The 24,256-nt window shown below is 35.6% G+C and overlaps 1 protein-coding gene, 1 long non-coding RNA gene and 1 other non-coding gene across 3 annotated transcripts; 2 read left to right on the plus strand and 1 right to left on the minus strand.

Annotated features, from left to right (window-relative positions):
- LOC112167286 lies at positions 1–2,042 on the minus strand. The gene is made up of 3 exons (XR_005810784.1): positions 1,336–2,042; positions 566–702; positions 1–135 (listed from the first exon to the last, which is right to left on the minus strand). It is a non-coding gene; the product is annotated as an uncharacterized LOC112167286 (long non-coding RNA).
- A 16,274-nt stretch (positions 2,043–18,316) lies between these two features.
- TRNAE-CUC lies at positions 18,317–18,389 on the plus strand. The gene has a single exon. It is a non-coding gene; the product is annotated as a tRNA-Glu (tRNA).
- Positions 18,390–18,443: 54 nt separating this feature from the next.
- Positions 18,444–24,171, plus strand: LOC112201647 (negative regulator of systemic acquired resistance SNI1). The gene is made up of 16 exons (XM_024342556.2): positions 18,444–18,667; positions 18,872–18,938; positions 19,048–19,141; positions 19,236–19,313; positions 19,404–19,490; positions 19,956–20,027; positions 21,030–21,111; positions 21,189–21,238; positions 21,370–21,582; positions 21,664–21,734; positions 21,833–21,902; positions 22,122–22,187; positions 22,409–22,561; positions 23,059–23,192; positions 23,371–23,453; positions 23,858–24,171. The coding sequence occupies exons 1-15, from the start codon at positions 18,559–18,561 to the stop codon at positions 23,441–23,443; spliced, it is 1,419 nt and encodes a 472-aa protein (XP_024198324.1). The 5' UTR covers positions 18,444–18,558; the 3' UTR covers positions 23,444–23,453; positions 23,858–24,171.
- The last annotated feature ends 85 nt before the right edge of the window (positions 24,172–24,256 follow it).

The raw sequence follows: 24,256 nt of genomic DNA on the forward strand, positions 1-24,256 counted from the left end.
TAGGTATCAATTTGAAGGACAAAAGTGAGCTTAGAACGAACCATAATATATAGAGCACAAGTGGTGATGCTCACAGAAGCAAAAGAAATTACGATACAAGTGATGATGATAACCCAGATTTACTTGTAGGAATGCCTGAAAATCAAAAACAAAAGTAAGCACAAGAATATAGTAAAGAATAAATAACATAAAATAGTTGAATATATAAATGATGTCTACAAATGTATTCATATATATATATATATATATATATATATATATATATACACAATTATACATCATCACTGTTTTTCAAAAATCTAAAGTTATACAGATTTGTAAATTCAACTTACTGTACCACCTAGTCCAGAAATAGAAACCTAAAGCAACTTACAAGCCTAAGCCTACCGGAAGTAAATATATCTAGTCACAAATTTGATGTTTATTTCAATGTATCTAGTCGATCAAGAAATCTTTTTTTGCATGATATTGTTGCCTCAATGTCTTGAGTAGGTTAATTCGTACAAGATTTTATTAAAAAAGGATACATAACTTGATTAGCTGACAGGGAAAGAGAGATGCATACCTGATGATGGAGATCAATGAGAGGAATAGGAATTGGAATGAACTTGTCTTCATAACAGCCAAACGCTCTTTTTATCGCACAAGACCTCTTGCTTGATTCTGTGTTTTTTCAACTTCTCAGATAAGTTTTAAATGTAGCTGAAAACATATGAAAATTTTACTTCATTCACGAGGTATATTTACGATTACAATCTACAACGGTGATTTTAGGCATAAGCAAACAAAGAAACACAATCAACAACCATCAAATGGCATGGAGACGACTTATTACCTAAGAGCAACTCCAACAGATTCCCTATATTTTGATTTTTCTCTACTTTAGGGAAAAATAAGTCTCTTTTGTTCCAACAGATTCCCTATAACTATCTCTATTTTAGGGAAAGTGAGGAAAGAGAAAACCAAATTCCCTATATTTACAGCAAACTCTAAAATTTTAAGGAAGAATATGAAGATTTTAGAGATTGTTGTAAAATAGGAAATCTGTTGGAGTTGGAGAAGAAAAAGAGGCTAAAGCTTTGATTTTTGCTTCCCTATAATACAGAAATTATAGGAAATCTGTTGGAGTTGGAGAAGAAAAAGAGGCTAAAGCTTTGATTTTTGCTAAAGCTTTGATTTTTGCTCTAATAACAAGAATGGGTTTAGGGATAGTATCACGCATCATTCATGTTACAAGAAAAACTTAAATACAAGATTGTTTCGTCACTATGGGATCTATGTACACCACAAAACCCAAGCACAAAGAAATTCTGTATTTTATAACAGCCAACACACCTTACGAAAAATAATGAGAGCTTGCACCAACCAAGGAACTGATTCAAAGTCTCCACAGCTGCATCACCACAATCTTCCTAAATCACCATACACCTGCAGCTTCAAAGATGTACAGTTAGAATCTTAAAGACAAGGATTTATTCATTAAACTGGTTACTTAACAAATTCTTTCTTAAAAATAGTTTATGTGTTGAAAGTACGTATGGATAGACCTTGTTATGAGCCAATTAATCAAACTCATTAGGAACAGGGGTAACCCTCCACTGGGAGCATGACTTAGACTCCACCTTCTCAACAATGACTGAGCACTTGAGCATTTGAAATAGCTCAAGTTCGACTAGCATTTGAAATAGCTCAACAACTAAACACTAAGCTATTAAATTCAAAAACTTTACCATGAGAAACATCAAATTTGAATTCATTGTAATTTTATTATAAATTAAATTGGCTTAGAACAAGGCTTTGCATAGGTCAACTAAAATAAGATTCTACAATTATGCTCATCCATATTCCAATACATATAAGTCTATAACCCATTATTAATTCAGAAATCCTACTGCAGCAAAACAGAGACTACAGTAAGTGTTGGATTCAAAGCACATGCTTCTAGCAAGGAAAAAAAAATTGTACCTTGTTCTACATGAAAATTATTATTTATGAGATTTTATTTTTTATCAAGAGAACATTTTCAGATTCACCCAAATGAATATGAAACACCCATAAAACCCAATAGCCATGATCCCGTACTGAAATCCAAGTTTCCACCGGCCAGAAAGAAACAACCCTCAAATCCAAAACATATTTTACCTAGAACAAGATTCAGAGTAAAGAAAGGTGGAACCCTTTTGCAGCACACAATAGGCAGCTGTTGAAGTCAGCAAACCATTGGTGATGGCACGTTGGCTAATTTCCCGTCCTATGGCCATGTGGGTTTTGTAGATCGGCTCACCCTAGATTCATTAGTATCGGTCGTGTGGCATATCACCGGAGTTTGAGAAATGGCAGTGATGAAGAAAGAGAGAGCAAGAGAGTTTGAGTTTTTTCATTATTTGTTTAGCTGCTGAGAGAGTCTCCCCGAGAGAGAGAGAGAGAGAGAGAGAGAGAGAGAGAGAGAGAGAATGAGTTTTTGAGAATCTATTGTTATTAGTATATAAAATTCTCTATTGCCAAAAAAATAATAATACTAAATAAGTGGGGATGAAAAGTGATCAGCTATATTATTATTTTATTATTTAGTTTAGTAATAAATATATTAGCCACTAATCATCAGTGACAAATCCAAAAGCTCTCACAAGTCGAAACCCTAAACCTAGGGTGACGTGCAAAGCGACGGCCGCCAGATCCGATCATGTCCAGCACCGGCCACGGCTTGGTGAAACTGTCCTGGTTCTGGGTTTGCGGAGGAAAGCTCTATGCAATCACGCTGGTGGTCATGTTGGTGGTTTCTGATATGAGAAGCTTCGATCAGATTGCTATGATCTGGACTTTTGGGTTGTAGGTCGGAATACCGCTTGACTTCCAGCCGGCGCAGGGGAATGATCTGTTGTAGTACGTTGGTCGATCGTTCTAGATTTCAAATTGGTAGTTTGGTGAATCCGGGTCTGAGAGTTGCTTTGCTTTGGTCTGGGATTGAAGTGTTTTGGATTGCAGCTGAATGGTTCCGATTTCCAGTTTCGATGCAGTGGTGGATTGGATGGCCGCCGGACCTAACGGCGGTAGAGACAGCTCAGCAGCGGTGGTCTATTTCCAGCAATCGGCCGCCGGAGCTGTGGTCGAAAGGGATGCCACCGGAGGTCTTGACGACGATGAAGGAAAAGGAGCAGCGTGTTTCTTCTTCGCTGTTTGCTTGGGTTTGGGCCTGGGTCTCTGGGCCTGGGCTCAAATTTGGGCTGATGGGGCAGGAGAGGCATCCTGCTAAGCAAGACTTGATTTGGGTTTGGGCCTATGGGCTTGGGCTCAAATTAAGGCAATATGGGCCCTAATGAGATTAGGGTATTGAGCCCGTGTGAGGTTAGATTAACTTCTATGAGTCTTCTATGATGTTTCTAGTATCTTGCTTGTACCACAATTGCGTGATTGGCAAGTGGGAATTAGTTGAATGATTTCTTTTCCGTAGGAGGCGAAGTTTTTCATTCTTGTGTAGGCTCGCTTAAATGTGAGCGTCCCAGGGTTTTTAATGATCTGCTCTAGCTTAGATAGTTTAGTTCAGATTTTCTTGCCGAGTTTTGCTTATGTAAGTTATGGTAGACTCTAGCCTATTGGCTGTTGATCTAATGATATCAACTTCTATTCAAAAAAAAAAAAATCAGTGACAAATCTAATTTTTTGCCACCAACATTTGCTATCAGTGGATCACAAAAGTTAGAAGAACCGTTTGCTTATCAGTGGCCATCTATCGGTGCCCTTTGGCCATATTTCTAGTAGTGTTCGAATAATAATATATCATCATGATGGTAAACCTACTGATATGCCTTAAACAACAAAAGGGGAGGTTTATTTGCTGAAGAACAAAGCAAGGGATGTTTACACAGATGCGGCGTATTAACATGTTTTGGGAAATCTGGGAGTGTAGAAGAAGAAACTACTACAAGAATAATCAATGGGTGCATTTGAAAAAGCTGTACGTGTTCCAAATGAATTATGAGCAAAAAGGGGTTTGACTTTGAGGTCTTTTGCGTCCATTCATGGAAAAGATTGAAGAAGGCACATTTGGTTTCAGACTGATGCCCTAAGTTTCGAGTCCTGAGGATTCAAAATCCAGTACCTAGAGTCCTCGATCCAATTGAGTTACAAATTGTACCCATTGGTGATTGAGCAATAACCTATTGCGACACATGCCCATCAACTTAAAGAACAAGGAAACCTTGTTCGACTCTACCTCTGTAATTCCGTATTCTTCTTCTCTTCTTTCCCTACACCTCTCCAACAAACCCAGAACCCTTTATATATACCATCACTCCAGCTCCCTTTGCACCACCTACCGACAACTCGATCTCTTTCCTTACATCACCACCTTCTCCATTCCAAAGCCAAACTTGAACGAAGAAAATCAACGTACGGTCACCATGATGATGCGTCACTGCCTCCTCCTCCTCCTCCTGTCCCCTTTTGTCGCTGCTGACCAACTCCGGCGACAGTTCGACGGTGGTTGGGGCCTCATCGAAAATATCAACAAACCCTATCTGAAAGAGATCGCGGAGTTTGCAGTTTCTGAAATCAGCAAACAATCCCACAAGAAGTTGGTGTTCCAGAGCGTTCTCAAGGGTGAGAGTCAAGTGGTAGGAGGAATTAATTATCTTCTTCACATTAGGGTCAAGGATGAGTCGTCGCCCTATTCCCCTACTACTTTCATATATAAATGTTCTGTCTTCGATGGTGTCTTAGAAGAGGGGATGAAATTTGAGGGTTGTGAGATCCTTTCGTAGGGTGGACGTCGATTTCTAGAAGAATTTTGATGTTTTTCGTTGTAATAAAAAAGGGATTAATTGTGATGAAATTTACCACCATGGAATGATTTACCCTTCTCTATCTCATCCTCATCTCTGGTTCTCTGCTTCATTCTTCTTGGATCGAGGTCACCCAGATTCAAACTCAATCCTTGATTTGAAGGGAGCAAAATTTTTACGTGAAGCTCCTTCATGATTTAGATCTACACTCCTTCAATTTAATTTAATTTCATTACGTACGATACTTAATCAAGTTCTACAATTTATTCTGCAATACTGTACTTTCTACAAGAATTCCAAAATCTAATCAAAGAATCAGCTTGTTCTTCATACTTAGATACCCACCATTCAGATATATGCTTATAATTTCAATATCAAATCAAAGAATCTATTTGCTGATTAGAAAAATGCAGAATTCATAAACATGTGTAGGAGGCCTTGGAGAAAGTCAAAAGCTCTCCCTCCGTCCACAGATGATCATCCTTGACCATTATTTGACATTCTTTGGGAAAAATTAGAGAGGAGTAATGAATGTCGAATTTGCACAATATTAATGGTCAAAGGTGGTTAATGCTAAAATTCATAGTCATGATGAAAGAAGATTGAAAAGCTAAGCAACAATGGCAGAAATGAAACCCTAACCTTGTGAGGAAGACGAAGAACAGAGAAGCAACTGGTATTTGATAGTCGGTAATTTTTACAATTTTTTGCGGCTAACTATGCTAAAAGAGCCACATTCTCAAAAAATAAATAGAAAATTACTCACAAGTGTCATTTTGAAACTTTAATTAGCCATAAGGCCACCTGCATCCCCAAACTATTTCTTTCTTGACAATTTTACCCTTCCTACCTAACAGACCCAATTCCATCGATCTGTGATCGCTCTCTCTCTCCACCGTCACAGTTTCTCTCTTTCTCTCTCTCTGCTCCCCCTCTCTCCCTCGTCGATCACAGATCTTCACGTCTTGGTCTCCACCTTCGATTCCGGCGGACCTCCTGCACGGTGCTCTCTCTCTCCTCCATTTTGCTACTGGATCTCCAACGCACGAACTGGATCTCTGATGCACGACGAGGACTGGAACCAGATCTCTGATTCTCTCCTCTGCGTCTCTCTCTCTCTCTCTCTCTCTCTCTCTCTCTCTCTCTCTCTCTCTCTCTCTCTCTCTCTCTCTCTCTCTCTCTCCAGCGAAACACTCCTCTCCACCATCACATCGGCGACTGGAACTGAATCCCGACAGACGTGCCGTTTCGCGACTAGATCTCGAACGCACGAAATGGATCTCAGCCTTGGCTCCGGCAGCACCCTTCCTGAATGCCATCGCCTATTCTGTCGTCAATTCCATCTCCATCACCTTTCTCAGTCGAAGCTGAACCGAACGAAGACAAGCCAGAGTAGATTCTCACCCTCTCCCCGCACGAGGACAACGTCGCCGGAATATAGCTCACCGGAATTGATCGTTCTATGGTTCGTTGTGCTAAGTTTTTGATTTTCTTATAGATTTGTGGTTTGAATCATGTATTGCTACTGTTTTTGGAAATGGCAGAAACTCCTGTATTGTTTTTTTCATTCAGTTTGATAGCTTTGGTTTTTGGGCAATTACTATGAATTTTACAATTGTTTTGATTTCTGAGTAGCTTTTGTGTTGTTTTGATTTTTGGCAATGAAATTGGATCTTAATTTTCTGCCTCATTGTTCAATTTTGATCTTATGGTATCCATGTTTCTGATGGTGTTTTAGTTTGGTTTGTATTTTTGTTTTTGTGGTTGAATTCTGTTTTCTGATGGTGTTGTGATGTATTTTGATTGATTAATAATGAACCATTTCTTGTATGTTATTTGTTGCAGTTAGTAACTCTCTATAACTGTTATAGCGGTTTTTCAACATGGTGATAGTATCTTTCTATGTCTATGTTAGTATCTTTTCAACATGATGTCAATAGCTTCTATTTTCATTTTCATTATTTCAAGTTAGCAGCTCTGTATAGTTGTTCTAGTGGCATTTCAATATCGTGATAGTATCTTTATGTGTGTATGTAAGTATATTTTTCAAGCTAATGTCAATAGCTTTTTTTTTTTCAAATCATTAGCTCTCTGTAACTATTATAGTAGTTTTCCATCATAGTGATCGTAGCTTTCTGTACCTATGTTAGTAGCTCTCTAATATTTGTGAGAGTAGCTCTCTAATGTTAGTGAGAGTAGCTCGTTGGTGTTGGTGACAGTAACTTTTGTTGTTAGTGAAAATAGTTTTTGGTGTTGGTGAAAGTAGTTTTCTGGTGTTGGTGAAAGTATCATTTGTTGCTTATGAGAGTATCTTTTGGTATTGGTGACAGTATCTTTTGTTGGTGAGGATAGTAGCTTTTCGTCTTAGGGAGCATAGGTTTTTTGGTAAGGAGTAGCTTTTGTTGTTGGTGATAATAGCTTTTGTTATCTTGCCGGAGGTTGCCAGAAATCTCACCAGAGTAGCTTTTGTGACCTCGCCAGAGGTGGCCGGGAATCTCATCAGAGTAGCTTTTGGTGTTAGTGACAGTAGCTTTTGTGGTCGCCGAAGGTCTACCGGAGACCCGCAGGAAGTTGGCCGGAGACCTCGCCGGAGAGGAGAGAGAGAATGATTGTTAATTTTGTACTCTAGTGGTATTTATGTAAATATGTTGGTTTTTAATATCCAAAATATAACACATTTTTTAATCTAGTGGCTTTATGAGGGAAAAAAACTAGTTGGTGACCTTATGGCTAAAAAAACATTCAAAGATGCACTTATATGTAAAAAAATAAAAAAATGCTAAAAGAGATCCCTATGGGTGCGGCTATTGCCACCCTACCATTTTATTTGTTCACCCTACTTGCTCATTACACCCTACATTTTAATTTCAATTATTAAATCTACTTATTTAACCCATTTCTCTTTCCAAGAATATCTTTTAGAAAATAAATATTTTTAATGAAAATCTCTCATTTAATTTATACTCATAAAAAAATTAAAATTTATTAAAGTTTCCTAATAAAATCATAATCCGATTTTACTCCCATTTTTTTAATTTTTCTTTCAATTTCAATGTTTTTTATTTATTTTTATTTTTTATCAGGAATTTCAATGTTCCCTATTTCAATCTATGTAAAAAGATTAGTAAATTTGCAACTATGATTAATGAAGAAGAGATTGATTTTTTTTTTCTTTGTGTTTTAAATTTTTACTTTCAGTATTCACAAAGAATATTGCAAAGATTTTGATGAAGTTAAATGTAATGGTTTTGTGAATTGAATAACGAATTAACGATATTAACGATGAGGAAGCAACAAAAAGACAAAAAAATAGTAATAAATTCAAATTTGGGTTGAGAAGATAAAGATTAATATTATCCAATGAGAATTAAGTAGTATTTGTATTTAATTAATTACTTGTATATTTATACTATACTATGCTGTTGTATCCGCCTATGACCTTGACTTATTTCTTGACTTTGACTCTCTTTTATCACCTTAACAGTTAATTCACTGTATATGTAGACAATACGGTCTCCAGTTTGCACAATTTCGTGAAACGTGTTTTGTTTTCTGGTTTCTTTGCTTGGTTAGCTGCTGGAGACATATATGTCTTGTAAGAAATTTAGTCTGGTAAGGGAATCAGCTTGTATGACACTATGATGTTCACTCACTTGCTTCGTTCTGAATTGATTCAATTAGTGATATATAGCCATGCTTGAACATGTCCTAGGCGTGTGTTTTGATGACATGAGCTTGTGACTGCCTCAAATGTCTTTAACGGCCAAATGAGAGTGCTTAGCACTGAAAGGCATGCAGGGGTGGAACTACATAGGGACTGGGGGGAGACCTCTTCAGGTTTCCAAGAACTACATCAATTATACATAATCATGCATCAAGCTAGGAAATAAACTCATGCAATATAGAGAAGAATTCTAGGTATGGAAACATACTCACAATTAATTATTATTTTCTTCTTTGTCTTTAATTATTGCTTTTTTTTTTTAGGGGAAAAATGAACTAATTATATTGACCAATCAATGGGTACAATGGGAAGCAATAAAGCTTCTAATATCTGGAGGGACATGCCCACTCCAAGATAAGTTGAAAGAAGAAAGTAGAGCAAGTTTAGCTAAATTGTGGGCAGCTGTATTGGCCTCACGGTACACATGCCTCAAAGAAGAGCCAACTAGCACCTATAGAAAGGAGTTGATATCCTCAATAACACGACCCAAAGGTGAGGTTTCTTCACCCACAGTCTCAACAGAAGAGACAAAGTGCTGACAATCTGTCTCAAAAATAATGGGAGAAAGATGATACTGTACTGCTAGGGAGCAAGAGCCCTGTAAGCCATGGCTTCTATATATAGCTTCAGGAGAGGCAACAGAATTAACCTTGATGCATATGCACCGACAACAATGTCTCCCAATGCATCACGTATAACCACTCCTATCCCACCAGATTTAGATAACAAATCATAAGCACCATCACAATTGGCCTTAAGCAAGCCTGAAGAAGTCGGGGACCAACCTGGCCTAATCCTCCTAGAAGTACTCTGAGTAGTAACCAAATGAGACTGAAACAACATAAAGGAGGATCTGATCTGAAACTGCAAGTGGGTCAAAGAAACAAATTTATTTCACCACACTCTTAGATTACGCTCCTTCCATACAAACCATTCAACAAACAGTAAAAGGGCCACATTCTTTTTAGAGAGAACTTCAAAACAAGCTGCCAACCAAGTAACAATTGATGTGCCTTCACTGTAATCAATATGTAGGACGCCATGCAACTCAGGGAAGAAAGAGAGCAGATCCTTTACAAACTGACAATCCCTCATAATGTGATTAATAGATTCATCATGATCATTGCAAAACCTACAACCGTCCTGGACTAAGACTCGTCTAGTGCGTAGCATAGCAGCTGTGGGAAGGATAGAAGAGCAAACTTTCCACCAATGAACTTTAACCTTATCAGGAATTTGAGCAAACCAAATCTGCTTCCAAAAAGAAGAAAGATTACCTAGATTAGAAGTAGCTACCCCACTGTCATGAAGTTCACTAAAAGCCAAAGCATAAGCTCTTTTAGTAGAGAATCTTCCCCTCTTATCATAATGCTAAATAAGACGATCAGGTACATCACGCTGACTAAGAGATATAGAAAGATTCAAATCCACATCCTCAGTTACAAAATACTGATTAACAAGAGCCTGATTCCAAGTAAAACTTGGAAGTAACAAATCTGAAACCCTCTCTGGGCCATCCACACGACGAATAATAGGAAGAAAAGTAGAGGGTCTTGGAATCCATGGATCCTCCCAAATCCTTACTGACTGCCCATTCCCTACCTGCCAATGGACACCCCTCCTCAAAAAATGTTTTGCTGCATGTATACCCCTCCAGCATGCAGAAGGTGATGAAGAAAGCTCACTAGACCAGAAGTCACCATTAGGGAAATACCTAGCTCGATACCAATATTTATCAATTATATTTTGGACCCCCCGGGTTTTAGAATCCTGGTTCCGCCACTAAAAGCATGTGCTTGTAAGTATTGGTTTGGCTTAACTCTCACTTGGTTTTTGATAGATATACTACCTTACAAGAGAAGAGCTTGGAATCACTAGCCTTTGTATATATGCTTGATGTTAGTTCTTTGTTGGATGCATGACCGTATAGAGGAGCTTGGTCAGGGATCTGCTAGTTTGATCATGAGTTTGACATGAGCATGTACTTGGCATAATGTCTAGGTGGCATGACCACGAGCTTGACATGATATATTAATTCATAAAGTTAGGCCAAGTACCACGTATTAAAGCATGGCATTTCATGATTGCTACTCTATATAGGATTTATATACATTTGGGATTGGATATTCATTGATTTCATATTTGCCTCTACGCATTGTGGGTCCATCTTGGTAAAGATTTATCTTCTAGAAAATCTGATATGATTTTTTTTTTATGCTTTCTGAGAGAAATTAATAGCTTAGTTTCAAGATTTTGGGCCTTCAATCAATATACATAGGGTATGTGAGCAATAATGGGGTAAAGCTAGATTGTAGAGAATGAACTCTACATTTAGATGTCTGGGTATAGGAACAATATCGCTTCAGATTTAGTTTTGAGAATCGATATGCTTGGGTTTGAAATCATTGTATTGAAAGTTTGGAAAATGCTTGCTGGATCGTAAATGCTTGCATTTATGAGTTTTGCACATTTTTTGCTTCAAATGAGATACTCTATGCTCAAGTTTTGAGTTGATAAATTTGATCTTGGCGACTTCTATTTTGGCAGTGGAGCGTGCAGAAGAGACCGATGATCGGATATGGGAGCCTCAATTTTAATGGTTTACTCATTTAACTGAATGCAAGTTAATGGCGGCAAGTTTGAATACTGCAATAAATTAAGTGGGCTTAACTTGATTACTGTAACTGGATTTTATTTTATTGTTTGACTAACTTGCATTGACGCATGATTACCGTATGAAATGAGTGATTGCCTGCCTTGGCCGATTTTATAGCTTGCTTTTCTTATTTCATCATAGATTTGTATGATTATGTACCAGCCTGTACGCATGATTACCGTATGAAATGAGTGATTGCCTACCTTGGCCGATTTTACTAGCTTGCTTTTTCTTCATTCGTCATAGATTTGTATGATTATGTGCTTGGCCAGCCTATACATCATTTACATTTCTTCGATTTATCTTGCCTGGCGTTGTCTGTTTGACTGTACTTACTTTAAGATCACACAAACATAAACACAATGCCATTATATGTCATATAAGAATAGGAATCAAACCATGAAAACATTAGAATATGTATAGAACATCAACAAGGGTTTAGAGAACCAACCTTGATCATTCATCTAGTAAGCCATTAATTGGATCAAAATGAAAGTCGACTGTGTAGCACTCAAGTTTAATGGGAAAGTCGTCTCTATCCTATAATAGAGTTTTAGTTTCAATCCAACTCTTCTGCCGATTCATCTCTCTCTGACAAATTTTTAAATGCTACAAGAAAACCATGTTTTATTATGGCAAATAGTTTGATGCACCAATAGAAAGTCGCCATGTGGAATTTTTGACACGTCATACCGGAATAAATAAACGCTGCACACCTCTTTTGAATTTTTGGGTGTCAACGCTATAACAAAACTAGCATGTAATTGATCATAGCCATGATAATTCAACGGGAACATACAATAATGAGATCGGAGCATATACTCTTAAATGAAAAGTGTATCTCTTGCCAAAGGCGCTACTTTTGGAAAAATCACTGAATATTTATAGATCAAACCTAGGAACCCAGGGCCGAACTTGAGATTTTCAAACCTGGGGCGAATATTAAAAGTTAGGCCCTCTAATTATAGTACGCATTTTTTTTTTTTAAGTATAGTTTTCCAAAAAATAAATCTATAAACTCAAAATCCAACAATATTATAGCAAACAAAACACAATATCCAAAATATGTATATTCACATAATAAGACCGAAGATGTTTAAAACTAAAATTTAGTGATTATACTAATTAAAGATGTTCCAAATTTAAACTATAACTATAAGCCAAGAGCATCTCCAACAAATTACCTAAAGAAAAGTTAAATATAACTTTTGGTAAAATGGGTAGCTATATATATAGCTATGAATTTTGGATAATTATATTTCTATCTTCTATTTTTTTTTTTTTTTTTTTGCTCTTTATCCAGAAGGGAAATTTAAGTTTTGATAAACCATTTGAAATAACTAGTATTGCTGGAGAAAAAATTATTAAAGCTATAGCTATATTATATTTTTTTAGTATTTTAACTTAAAATTATATAGCTTATGTTGTTGAAGATACTCAAAAGATGTCCTACACTAAAAGTTAAATTCATTGTTGGGCCTTACTTAGATCTTTTCTTGGAGCTATTGGGCTACTATTTTGAGCTGACTTTTTTACTTTGTCTTTTTTTCAATAATTCCTTTTGTTTAGGGAACTCTATTACCTTTGTTTTTAGGGCAACTATAAGTTTTTACCTTTAGGTGCTTATTTACTATGTTTTTCATAGTTTGTAGGCTTGCTTAAATAAGTGACTATGGGTACCGTCAAATGATCGGACCTAATCTATGTATCGCTGTGGTTTTTCACAAATTCTTTATCTACCCAAAGATGGTAGAGGGAGGATATGTAATGGTCCTTTCTAGCCTGAGTATAAATATATATCGACATGATATTCTTAAAAAAAAGTTAAATTAATAAAGTTGAAATATTTTCTTTCTTTGACCTTGGGGTAATTGTATTGTTGCATATAATGTATATATGTACATGCACCTTTCTCTATCCTATAATTATAATAAATCTTTTATTCCTAATGATGATTGAGACATTATTTAATATAACAACCTAATAGGGTGTAAAATTAAGTTTTGGGCCTCCTAAATTTCAACAAAGAAATAAATAACAATGAAGATTAGACCTCCTAACAAGGTGTTAAAAAAAATATAAATAAATAAAATTGGGTCTGAAGCAGCTATCTCTTGGGCCTCGCCACAGGTCTAGGCCTGAATTCTTCCATGGTTAAGTCAGCGAATTCATTGAGACCTACGGTATAGGTCTTATTACGTACTGAGCTTCTTGAAGTTTTCTTCATAGTTGGTTTTGAATATCTGAAAGCGCTTTTGTTTGTGAGACTCGTTCAAGTACACCTTTTGGTGTTGTATGATCCAGTCGTCGATGATCTTGGCAATGTCATCATTTGCATCTTCCCGATCGTTCAATTTGTCAAGGACCAATGTTAATAAGAAGAGAATCATCATGATCGTTATGGAAAACATGTTTTATTATCGACATAACCCACAGAAATATGCTTGCCATAACGATCATGATGGCCATCTCTTAACAAAAGTTTGAGCTGGCAAATAATTGGGGAGAAATAGAGGAATGTGTATATCAGTTTAATTGATGCAAAATATAGTAATGTACAAAGTGATGACCCTAGCTATTTATAGGGCAATGAACATGACGTCAAAAAAGAATTGTTTCTTATCTCCAGGGTCGAACATGAGATTTTCAAACCTAAGGCGAACATTAAAAGTTGGACCCTCTAATTATAGTACGCATTCAAATATATATTTTTTTTTTAAGAAGAGTTTTTCAAAAATAAATGTATAAACTCAAAATCCAACAATATGATAGCAAACAAAACGTAATATCCAAAACATGTATATTCACATAATAAGACCAAAGATGTTTAAAACCAAAATTTAAATATTGTAGTAAAGATGTTCCAAATTAAAACTATAAATATAAGCCAAGAGCATCTCCAACTGAGTATCTAAAGAAAAGTTAAGTATAACTTTTGACTTATATATATATATATATATATATATATATATATAGCTATGAATTTTAGATAATTTATAATTATATTTCTATCTTCTATTTTTTGTGTGTGCTCTTTATCCAGAAGGGAAATTCAAGATTTGATAAACCATTTGAAGTTATTAGTTTTGCTGGAGAAAAAATTATTAAAGCTATAGCTATATTTTATCTTTTTTAGTATTTTAACTTAAAATATAGCTTATGTTGTTGAAGATACCTAAAATATGTTCTACACGAAAAGTTAACTTAATACAGTTGAAATGGTCGACAAAAATGAAATATTTACTTTTCTTTGACATTGGGGAAATTGTATTGTTGCATATAGTGTACATGCACTTTTCTTTATCCTGTAAATATAGGGTGGTGCTATTTACACACCTCTTCTATTTTTATATTACTTTGATTCAATTTTTTTTATTATAAATTACTCTAACTACCCTCCCTAGTAATTCTGTTTCTTTTTCTTTTTTCTATTTGGCAAGTCAATCATGAATCAAACATCATTATAAAATAAATCAATTTTTTTTACCTATAAATGAAGGAAAAATCATACGTTTATTAAGTAGAATGACCTGTATTATTAGACAAAGAATATGCTTCCCTGGTAATTACCTTCATCAAATTGAATCCAAATTGCAAAGTTTGTCCTTATACTTTGCAAAGCACCAAACTCAATGCTTGTTTGTTTATGATTCTTAATCCAGGTGCATCATCCTCAAATAAAAAAATATATATGGAATCAACGGTTTATCCACTTCAGCAACAAGCTTCCACACTGCAGCTGATGATGTACACAAAATTTGGAGATGCTCTACATAATATTGAATGCAATGAGTTGCAATCTTCGTGTGGGGACAATATTATACTTCTAGCATAATATAGTAGAACAAATCATGTCTATAATCATAAGGCCATCATTATTAGGCTGTAGTAAAATTCTATAGTTGCTCAATGATTCAAATATACCAAATAATTTCAGTTAGAATCTTACTAGGAATGATGGATTCAAAGGGGTTCGAATGATCACTGATCTCATATTTTTCTTCCCATGTCTCCATTGCAAATCAGATGTAAAATTTTCTCCAAAGATGGGTCTAAAGTTTCTTGTTCTGCCACAATTAAACTTCAAAGCATCACATTAGAGAGATAGAATGACTATGCTAGAGAAGTTTTTGATGAAAAAGAAAAGAGGGAATCAAAAAGAGTTTTGAAGTCCTATGTATTTGCGAGAAAATAAGAGTTTAGGATTTTGGGATGATTGACTTGCCAAATAGAAAAAAAGAAAAGAAAAAAAGATAACGACACATAATGATAAGGAATGGTATTTAGGGTAATTTATAAAACAAAATTGAATTAAAATAATAATAAAATAGAGGGGGTGTGAATAACACCACCCTAAATATAATAAATCTTTTATTCCTAATGGTGATTGGGCCACACACACACACACTCACACATATAATGGTGTAAACATAGGATAGAGAAGAGAAAAATGTGTGTGTCGGTATGTATATATAATTAAGGGTGTAAAAATAGGATAGAGAAAAATGTATATACACTTTTCTTTATCAACAAATATAATAAATCTTTTACTCCTAATGGTGATTGTGCTTTTATTTAATATATAGATAAATGTGATAATCGTACCTCGGGGATTAGGTGTTAGACATAACCGAGGTAATTGACGTTAGAGTAACCTAAAAGCATACAATGAAAAATAAAGTAAAATAAACTATTCATAAGGTACTAAGCCTTAACAATGCTCAACTTACACTAAGCCTAATCAAAGCCACTAACTTGTAGCTAAAATGAGTTATGCACAATGAAAGGTAGAATTTTGTTTGCAGTTTTGAATTAGGGATTAACTAAATTAACCGCAAACGAAAATTATAATCAAACTACTAACTATCGAACAAGTAAATTAAATTTGAATTTAATATATACATATACACACACACACACAAGAAATTCTTAGGTAGGGCAGACGTGCCACGTGGTTGGTACGCTCAACCAGTCATATTTCTTTGTTTTTTAATTGTGTTATGAAACTACTCATATTTAATTAAAATAAAATACTCAAAACACTTCTCTGCATACGTGGCACGCCCACCCTACCTAAGAATCTCTCTACACACACACACACACACACACACACTTTTCTCTATCTTATTTTTATGTCTGTCTAACAGCGTCTAAAATAAGTTTTGGGTATCCTAAATTTCTAGACTTTCAACAAAGAAATAAATAACAATGAAGATTGGACCCCCTAACAAGGTGAAAAAAAATTGGGCCTGAGGTAGCTAACTCTTGGGCCTCGCCTCAGGTTTGGGCCCGAATTCTTCAATGGTTAAGTTAGAGAACTCATTGAGACCTACGGTATTGGTCTTATTACTGAGCTTCTTGAAGTTTTCGACATAGTTGGTTTTGAATATCTAAAAGTGCTCTTGTTTGTGAGACTCGTTCAAGTACACCTTTTGGTGTTATATGATCCAGTAGTCGAAGATTTTGGCAATGTCGTCATTTGCATCTTCCCGATCATTCAATTTGCCAAGGACTAATTTGTCTATATACTAAAACAGAATATGAGTTACTGTAGCTTATGAACAGTAATCTGCTTGCCATAACGATCATGGCCATCTCTTGACAAAAGCATGAGCTAGCAAATAATTGGGGAGAACGAGAGGAATAGTTGATGCGAAATGTAGTAATGTACAAAGTGAGCATGACTTTACTGTTTCTTCTCTCTTTAGTTTCTATTTTGTCTCATGGGTATTTGGTTATCTCTTTAAAATTAACTCCATAATAGTTATTTATTTGTCAGTAAGCTGTGACCTGTTAGTAAAATATAATTCCAACATTATAAAGGTCATGGGTTCGATTCTCATTGACATATGTAAGGGTGGGGTGGGCTAAGAGTTTTTTTTTTTTTTTTTTAAAGAAAAAAAAAAGTTACTTATTTCTTGACAAATTGTTTCAAGGCACGCTAGCCATATAACATCAATTAGTTTTTGGGTCTATGACAAGTTTTGGTAATGAATTTCTCCTCTGAAGCATTGATTTCCAATTCATGTAATTTGATGGTGTAAAGGTTTCTCACAAATTTCTTTAGCTTTCTCTTTAGTGTTTCCCTCGGGTGCATTTATCTGTTGTTGATGAAATGAAATCGTCCAATAAACTCACGTTAATCGTGGAGAATGGGGTACTAGAGGTTTTTTTGGTTCATTTTTGTCATATGTGTTTAACTGACTTGTGCTATCCTAATTGGTTCCAATCTGTGTTCTAGTTAGGCTTGGTCACCATTTGTTTTTAGCTCTGAAAGTACTAGTAGCGAGAGGGAAGCTGCTAATAACCCTGGGGGATTAGTTTGCTCCTCTGTAAGTTAGACTCGATGTGGACCTGTAGTTTATCTTATTTTGAAGTTACTTTGTTTAGCATTACCAAGGGTTACCATGTCTTTCATCCCTAAACCCAAATGACGCCTTAGGGCTCTCTGCTCCAGGAATTGAAACGAACATATTGGCAATTGATGCAGTGAAATGACGAAATTCTGATAATTGACAAGTACAGGGCGAGGATCATCAAATTGTTATTTCTTAATTATTTTAGTTGGACAAAATGCATCCAACATAGAGAGTGATTATCAATTGTTATTAGTATACACACACTGTAGGAAAATTCTACAATGTGTTAACGTATGACATGCATACAATTGCCTTAAAAGTGGTAAAATGAGTCCTCAAAGTGGTAACATGAGTCCTTAAAGTGGTAAATTTTCTTAGTTACTACATGAGTCCTCAAAATAGTAATATTAGTCCTCAAAGTTGTAACTTGAGTCCTTAAAGTGGTAAATTTTCTTAGTTTACCGTATGAGTCTTCAAATAGTAATATTAGTCCTCAATTTAAATTGGCTGCTACTGTTGATTTTTGTGATGTTAACATAAATTTAAATTGCTAGTTTAGACGACTACAATACATGCACCTTGAATTTAAATAAGTTATAGAATTCTACTATAATAATGTTTTGTAATCACTTTTACAAATTTAGCATGTCATCAAATATTGAACATTCTCTATATATTCCTCCTCTTCTCCAATGATCAATCTAGTCACTAGTGATCCCAAACAGTACCTGACTTTTGATTTTATTTTATAAAGAAAATAGTTAAATAAAATCATTCATGTAAAGCTATCAATAAATCCGTTGTAGTCTAGTTGGTCAGGATATTCGGCTCTCACCCGAAAGACCCGGGTTCAAGTCCCGGCAACGGAAAACCTTTTTCCTCAATTACTTCCTCCCCATATTAAACGACGTCGTACCACTGCTTTGGCTTATTGGCGGGAACAAAAACCACCCCCCAATTCTTAGCTTCTCTTCTCTCTCAAGAGTCCCAAATCAAATTTAGGGCTTCCAATTTTTTTGGGTTTTTGGGATCCAAAAGATGGAGAACCCTAGCAGTAAGAGAACCACCGCCGGAGCTCTCGAAGAGAACATCTTGGCCATCCTCGACTCCACCGAAGCCGACGACACTCACTACGCCAACGACGACCGTAACCCCCCTATTCCCCTTTTTCCGATTTCTTTACTTATTTTGACTGAATCTGATCTCCGAGGGGTAAATAAAAATTACTAATTGAATTACTATTGCTTTCGTTGATGAAAGATGAAATCTTCAATTCAATTGTGTCTGGTACTCGGATTGCAGTGTTGTGCTTTCGATCAAATGGTGTGTTTATTTGGTGATTGATGAACAGGAACTTCTTTCCTCGACGCCGTTCGTGCCGCTTCGCTTGTACCCGAAAATGGAACTCCACCTACCTTGTAGGCATTATCTTTTGTTAGATATTATTAGTAACTTTTTGGCTGTATAGGGAATTGATAGTGTTTATGCCTTGATGGATTTATGTTTGGTGTTGATTTTGTTGGACAGTAAATGGTTTGAGTCGATCTTCGCCATCTTGAGGATTGGGAAATCTCTGGAGCTGACTATGGCAAGTTTTAAGCTTTTGAATGAGTTGGATAAGGTAATGAGTTTCTCCTCTGAAGCGTTGATTTCCGATTCAATGTAATTTGATGGTGTAAAGGTTTCTTACAAATTCCTTTGGCTTTCTCTTTTAGTGTTTCCCTCGGGTGCATTTGTCTGTTGTTGATGAAATGAAATCGTCTGGTAAAGTCATGTTAATCGTGGAGAATGAGGTACTAGAGGTTTTTCTGGTTCATTTCTGCCATATGTGTTTAACTGACTCATGTGCTGTCCTAATTGGTTCCAATTTTTGTTCTTGTTAGGCTTGGTCGCCATTTGTTTTCAGCTCCGAAAGTACTAGTAGCGAGAGGGGAGCTGCTAATAACTTGGGGGGATCAGTTGACTCCTCTGTAAGTTGGACTCAATGTGGACCTGTAGTTTAGCTTATTTTGAAGTTCATGGACCTGTAATTTGCTCTCTATAACATTCTCTAATTCTTTGCATATCTTTGTACTCATGGGTACTCATATGTATGCTTGGCTTGTTTACTTTGATGACAACTCTTCCATCTGTACTTTGTTAAGTAGTTTGAAACTGTCTTTTTCAAAAACCTTTTTACATAAGGAATAATTCATATTCAGTTATGTTTTGGTCCATATCCGTATGAAAGAAATATGTATGAATTTATACCATGTTGCAAATGTATACCAGGTTTTCGCATTAGTGAGCATCTGGCATTAGTATCAGTGTAATCAGTTTGCTTAATTTTTTTTTTTCTATCTATTTTCATTGGGTGCTTTAATTTCTTATAATTGATTCTGATAGCTTACCTATTGCCATTCCACCTTCATTGAAATGTCTCTTGCCAACTGCAGGGTTTCCAACATTTGATAGAAGACCTTGCTGATGCAACCGCTGAACCAAACTTCCAAGCCTCAGAAACAAAGGTTAGTTAAATTGCGCAGGGTTTGATCTTTTAGTTAGGATAGAAGAGATAGAATAGGTATAAAGGAAGAGAAGAGAAGAGAAGATGAGGGCAGCAAATGTTTTGAAGTTCAGTATCTCTTGTTTGGATGCTTATATTGAAAGAGCTGGTATTTAATTGCAGACACTTTTGGAATAATAAATAGTCAAACACTGAGATATTAGTATCTTGTTCTGCCTGCATATTTCTATTTTTTAAGAAAATAACAGTGGCAAGAAGAGAAAATAAGTCTCTCACTTCTCTTTTCTCTATTTCTCTTTACATTTAGTCATCCAAACAAGTCGTTTTAATATTTTCTCCTGTTTTCCATGTTTCTCAACCCAAACTGCCGTTACTTTCTATATAATTTGTTTATCACAAACTATTTTGAAACTAGTGTGTCATGTTTTTGCATAAGTTTATGGATTGCCAGGATATGATTATTTTGGGTTGTACTGGCATTTTTGCATAAAGTTGCAAATGGATCTTCTTCTAATGATAGGATAATGTTGTAGAAATATTGTTGTAGGCAGAAGTAGAAATAGAAATGATCTACTATAGAAGGCAAGCATTTAAGTTCTATTTTCCAAAAGTAGGTATGACGTTGTAGGCAGAAACAAACCTTGTATGTAGTGAAACTTATAACAGTGATACATATAAATTTACTTTTACCAATAAATAAATCCTGTATCTGCATAATGTTGTGGACAAAAATGAGTCCATGATTTAATCACGTTCAATTCATGCCACCACTTTAGATGTAGTTATGTATACATATTGGAGCTCAAATGGACTAAACATTTCTCTCATGGCTCTGATTTTTATATATGTTCATGTTATTGTCATTTCAAAGAAGCGTCTGTGAAGATTGAAGGTTTGTTAGGTTTATTCAGTGCAAAAGCATTATGTGTTCACTAGTCTTCCTTCACTATCTAAGCAAAGTTTCCTCCTTGTTTGGGTCTTTCTTGATCTTGTTTCATTGCAGTCCCTAGGAAACATGTTGCTGTTTCAATACCTAGTCAATGTTCTTGAAGGAGATTTTCAACCTCGCAACTGTGTCTATGCAGGTAAATTGATTTTTATTTTTATTTTTTAATTATGTATAGATTTGTCGAAGGGTTAAGTTGCTCATTATTGGATGCAGAAACTGCAAACTGGGTCCTTCTGAGAGAGTCTTTGCTCAACATGCTTTTGGTATGTTTTTCTGTCTTGGCCCATGAATACTAATGAATAGTGAAAGAATCTGTATTCTATCATTGATACAGTAGTTGTTAATAGAATTTTTATACCATGATGCTTACTCAAACTTAAATTATCTTTTGAAGGTATCAAGAAAGATAAACTACAAAAACTTGATGAAGGATTGCTTGGCCATTATGTGTAAGCTGTATCGAACCAATGCTGGATTTGCTGATGATCTGGTAAGTTCAGAGACGTCTATGGCACAACCAGCTGAAAATTTTGATACGGCTGCTACAATTGCTTTACTTGAGATAGGAAAGAATACCTGTATAGCCATGCAGAAGTTTCTGATAATGGTAAGCCCCTCTGTAATGTCTTAGTGGATAGTTCATAGTTGTAAATCAGTTTCACCGTTGGCACTAATTTGGGATGTTCAGATTATGGAGCTTGACTTGTCGAAGAAGACAGCAGAAATGCAAGGGTCTACTACAAGAGCAGATGGTGTCAGGTATTTGTTTCTTTTCTTGATATAATGAATTTTTCTATAGTTTTCCTATAATCATCATTCATTTGTTGAAAATCGATGCTCTATTGGGTTTGGTGCAGAACTCCTCTGCTGGAGATAGTTCTGGATGAGCTAACTTACGATAAGGATATTCTTGACTCATTTCTTCAGGTTCATATGTCTTTCCATTTTCCATTTATGGTTTGTTCTGTTGCCGTATTTGTATATAGTCTGCAGCATATGTTCCAGACAGTATGTTTGACTACAAATCAAACATGTTATGTCTTTTAAACTTTAATGGTTAATTTGGCAAAATGTGATGCTTTTTGACTATTAATGATAAGTTGGACACTTTTTTTGCTGCCACTTCTTTATGAGGATGCTTTGCAGGTTTTCAATGAACCTAAATGGAAGCTTGAGATAGTTGTGCAGTATTTGTGGAAATACATTGGTAAGGTGAGCTATCAGAGTTATAGAAAACCAGTTATGTGTCCAAATCAGCCAACAAAGGTCCTTCTGCTTGTATTGTCATGACATCTTCTATCTATGGTGTTACCTTTCTTCGTTTTTGTATTCCTGAAGGATTTTTTTTTATGTCATAATGGTTATTGAACTTGTGGAATTGCACTTTCTCCTGAATAATCATGATTTAACTCACCACACTCTACATGTTGTAGCCTTCTGTTCGAACTCGTAGAGCAAATGGTCCTACAGATGATGCATCATTCAATGGAGCATTGAAGTGCTTTTCAAATGTCACCAGCATAAAAACCACCATAAAAAAGATTAGGCCAGAACTAGCTCAGTTGCTTTTAGCACATGGCCTTCAGGTGAATATTCTTGCTATTGACAGAATACTTGCTCTGAAATATCTATAAATTTGGGTTTGTAAGGGGTAATGTGTCATTTTTTTCGTAACTGTCTTGATTGTGTATTTATGTGTATATGTATATATTACTGCAATCAACGGCCTTAAGAGGACATCATACAAATGGACTGCATGTTTATGCAATTTTCTTAAGAAATTACAAGAGTCTTCTTTCTTACTTGTTCAGTTGGATACTTACCATGAAGGTGATTTGAGTTACATCTCACCTACTGTGCCTCTAGCCTCCTAGCTATGCATATACTCTTTTATGGTAACGAAGTCTTTAAATAGATGTCTATGTAGTGCCTGTGTAGGTGCTTGTGTGTACGCTATGATAGAATAAATGTATCCAAATGGCTTTTACAATGAGGCTTACAATGTTAAGTCTCTCAGTAGCATGTTCTTGTACTTTAACCCTTACCAGAATATTGATCAAAGCTTTTGTGTTTTTTTAATTAGGCTCATTTATCCTTACCATGTAAACAACATGTCGAAGGCACCTCTGCTTCCAGTGAAGAAAGAAGTAACAGCTCCCTCATTGAAGTATCTGAGAATATAATATCTGCATTTAGAAATCTGAAGACTGCGGACAAGTAAGCTCAGAGTTAGAAACTTAGAATCAAATTTTACTTGCTTGTTGTTGTGTTTTTTTTTTTGGAGTGACCTGTTATAATTCCTCAACAGTTTATCAGCTGTAGCTGGAGTCCCACTATTAGTAACTTCAATGCTTCATTTTCTTTTAACCTTGTATTATAACATTACATGGTTCAGGAAGATGGAGATTTTGCCACTTGGAAAAGAAGCACTGTTTATGGCAGCTACTATCATATCAGCGCAGTCATAGTATGCCGAAGGTAATTTGAGGGTGATTATCCAGTATGAAATCCAACAGGTTTATATAGTGCATAGTTAGGATGAACAGTATATGTTAATGTATACAAAGTAAATGTGTTAATGTTTGCTTCTAATTTGCACTTACAACTGTTGTTTTGTAGCCTTCTATATTGAATTGCATGAGAATGACTCACGGTTGGGTGAAGTAACTGCACATTGATAATTGAATATTAGGAGGGTCTGCTAATATAATCAATCTGATTATTGATTTGTCAAATTTTTTTTAATGAATCTGACTTGAGTTGTGGTGGAAGTTGTATGCAAGGCTCAATTCTTGTAACCTACAACAGCCATAATGTCATCTGATAGACTTGTTTGAACTGTGGACTGACGGCTGATCTTTGCTCTTTTCTGTTTTTTCCAGGTCGGGTGCATATAGCATCTTGTGATTCTGTGCATGCTTGAGAAGCTTAAGGAGTAGGCTACATGCACAAGTCAAGCTTATTGACTTTTGTTTTAGGATGTATGTACGAAGGTTGTATAACTGTAGTGATATTGCGTTTTAGGGAAAAACGTGTGTTCAAATGGCAGGAATTAAGATTCTACCATAGATGGGAAGATGACTAATGGTCATTGTATTTGTAAATGTGTAGTGATACCCTATTGCTTCAGCTACATTCAGGCAGCAGTTGCCTGGAGGATTATAAAACAGGATGCTCATCTGAGATTTTTTTTTTTTTTTTTTTTTCAACTAGATCACAACAGCCTTAGCTAATACAAGAAAAGATGATCCTGAAAATTTCAAGATCGCTATCCACAAAAA

Source organism: Rosa chinensis, chromosome 5, assembly GCF_002994745.2.
Source record: "Rosa chinensis cultivar Old Blush chromosome 5, RchiOBHm-V2, whole genome shotgun sequence".
Lineage (NCBI taxonomy): Eukaryota > Viridiplantae > Streptophyta > Magnoliopsida > Rosales > Rosaceae > Rosa > Rosa chinensis.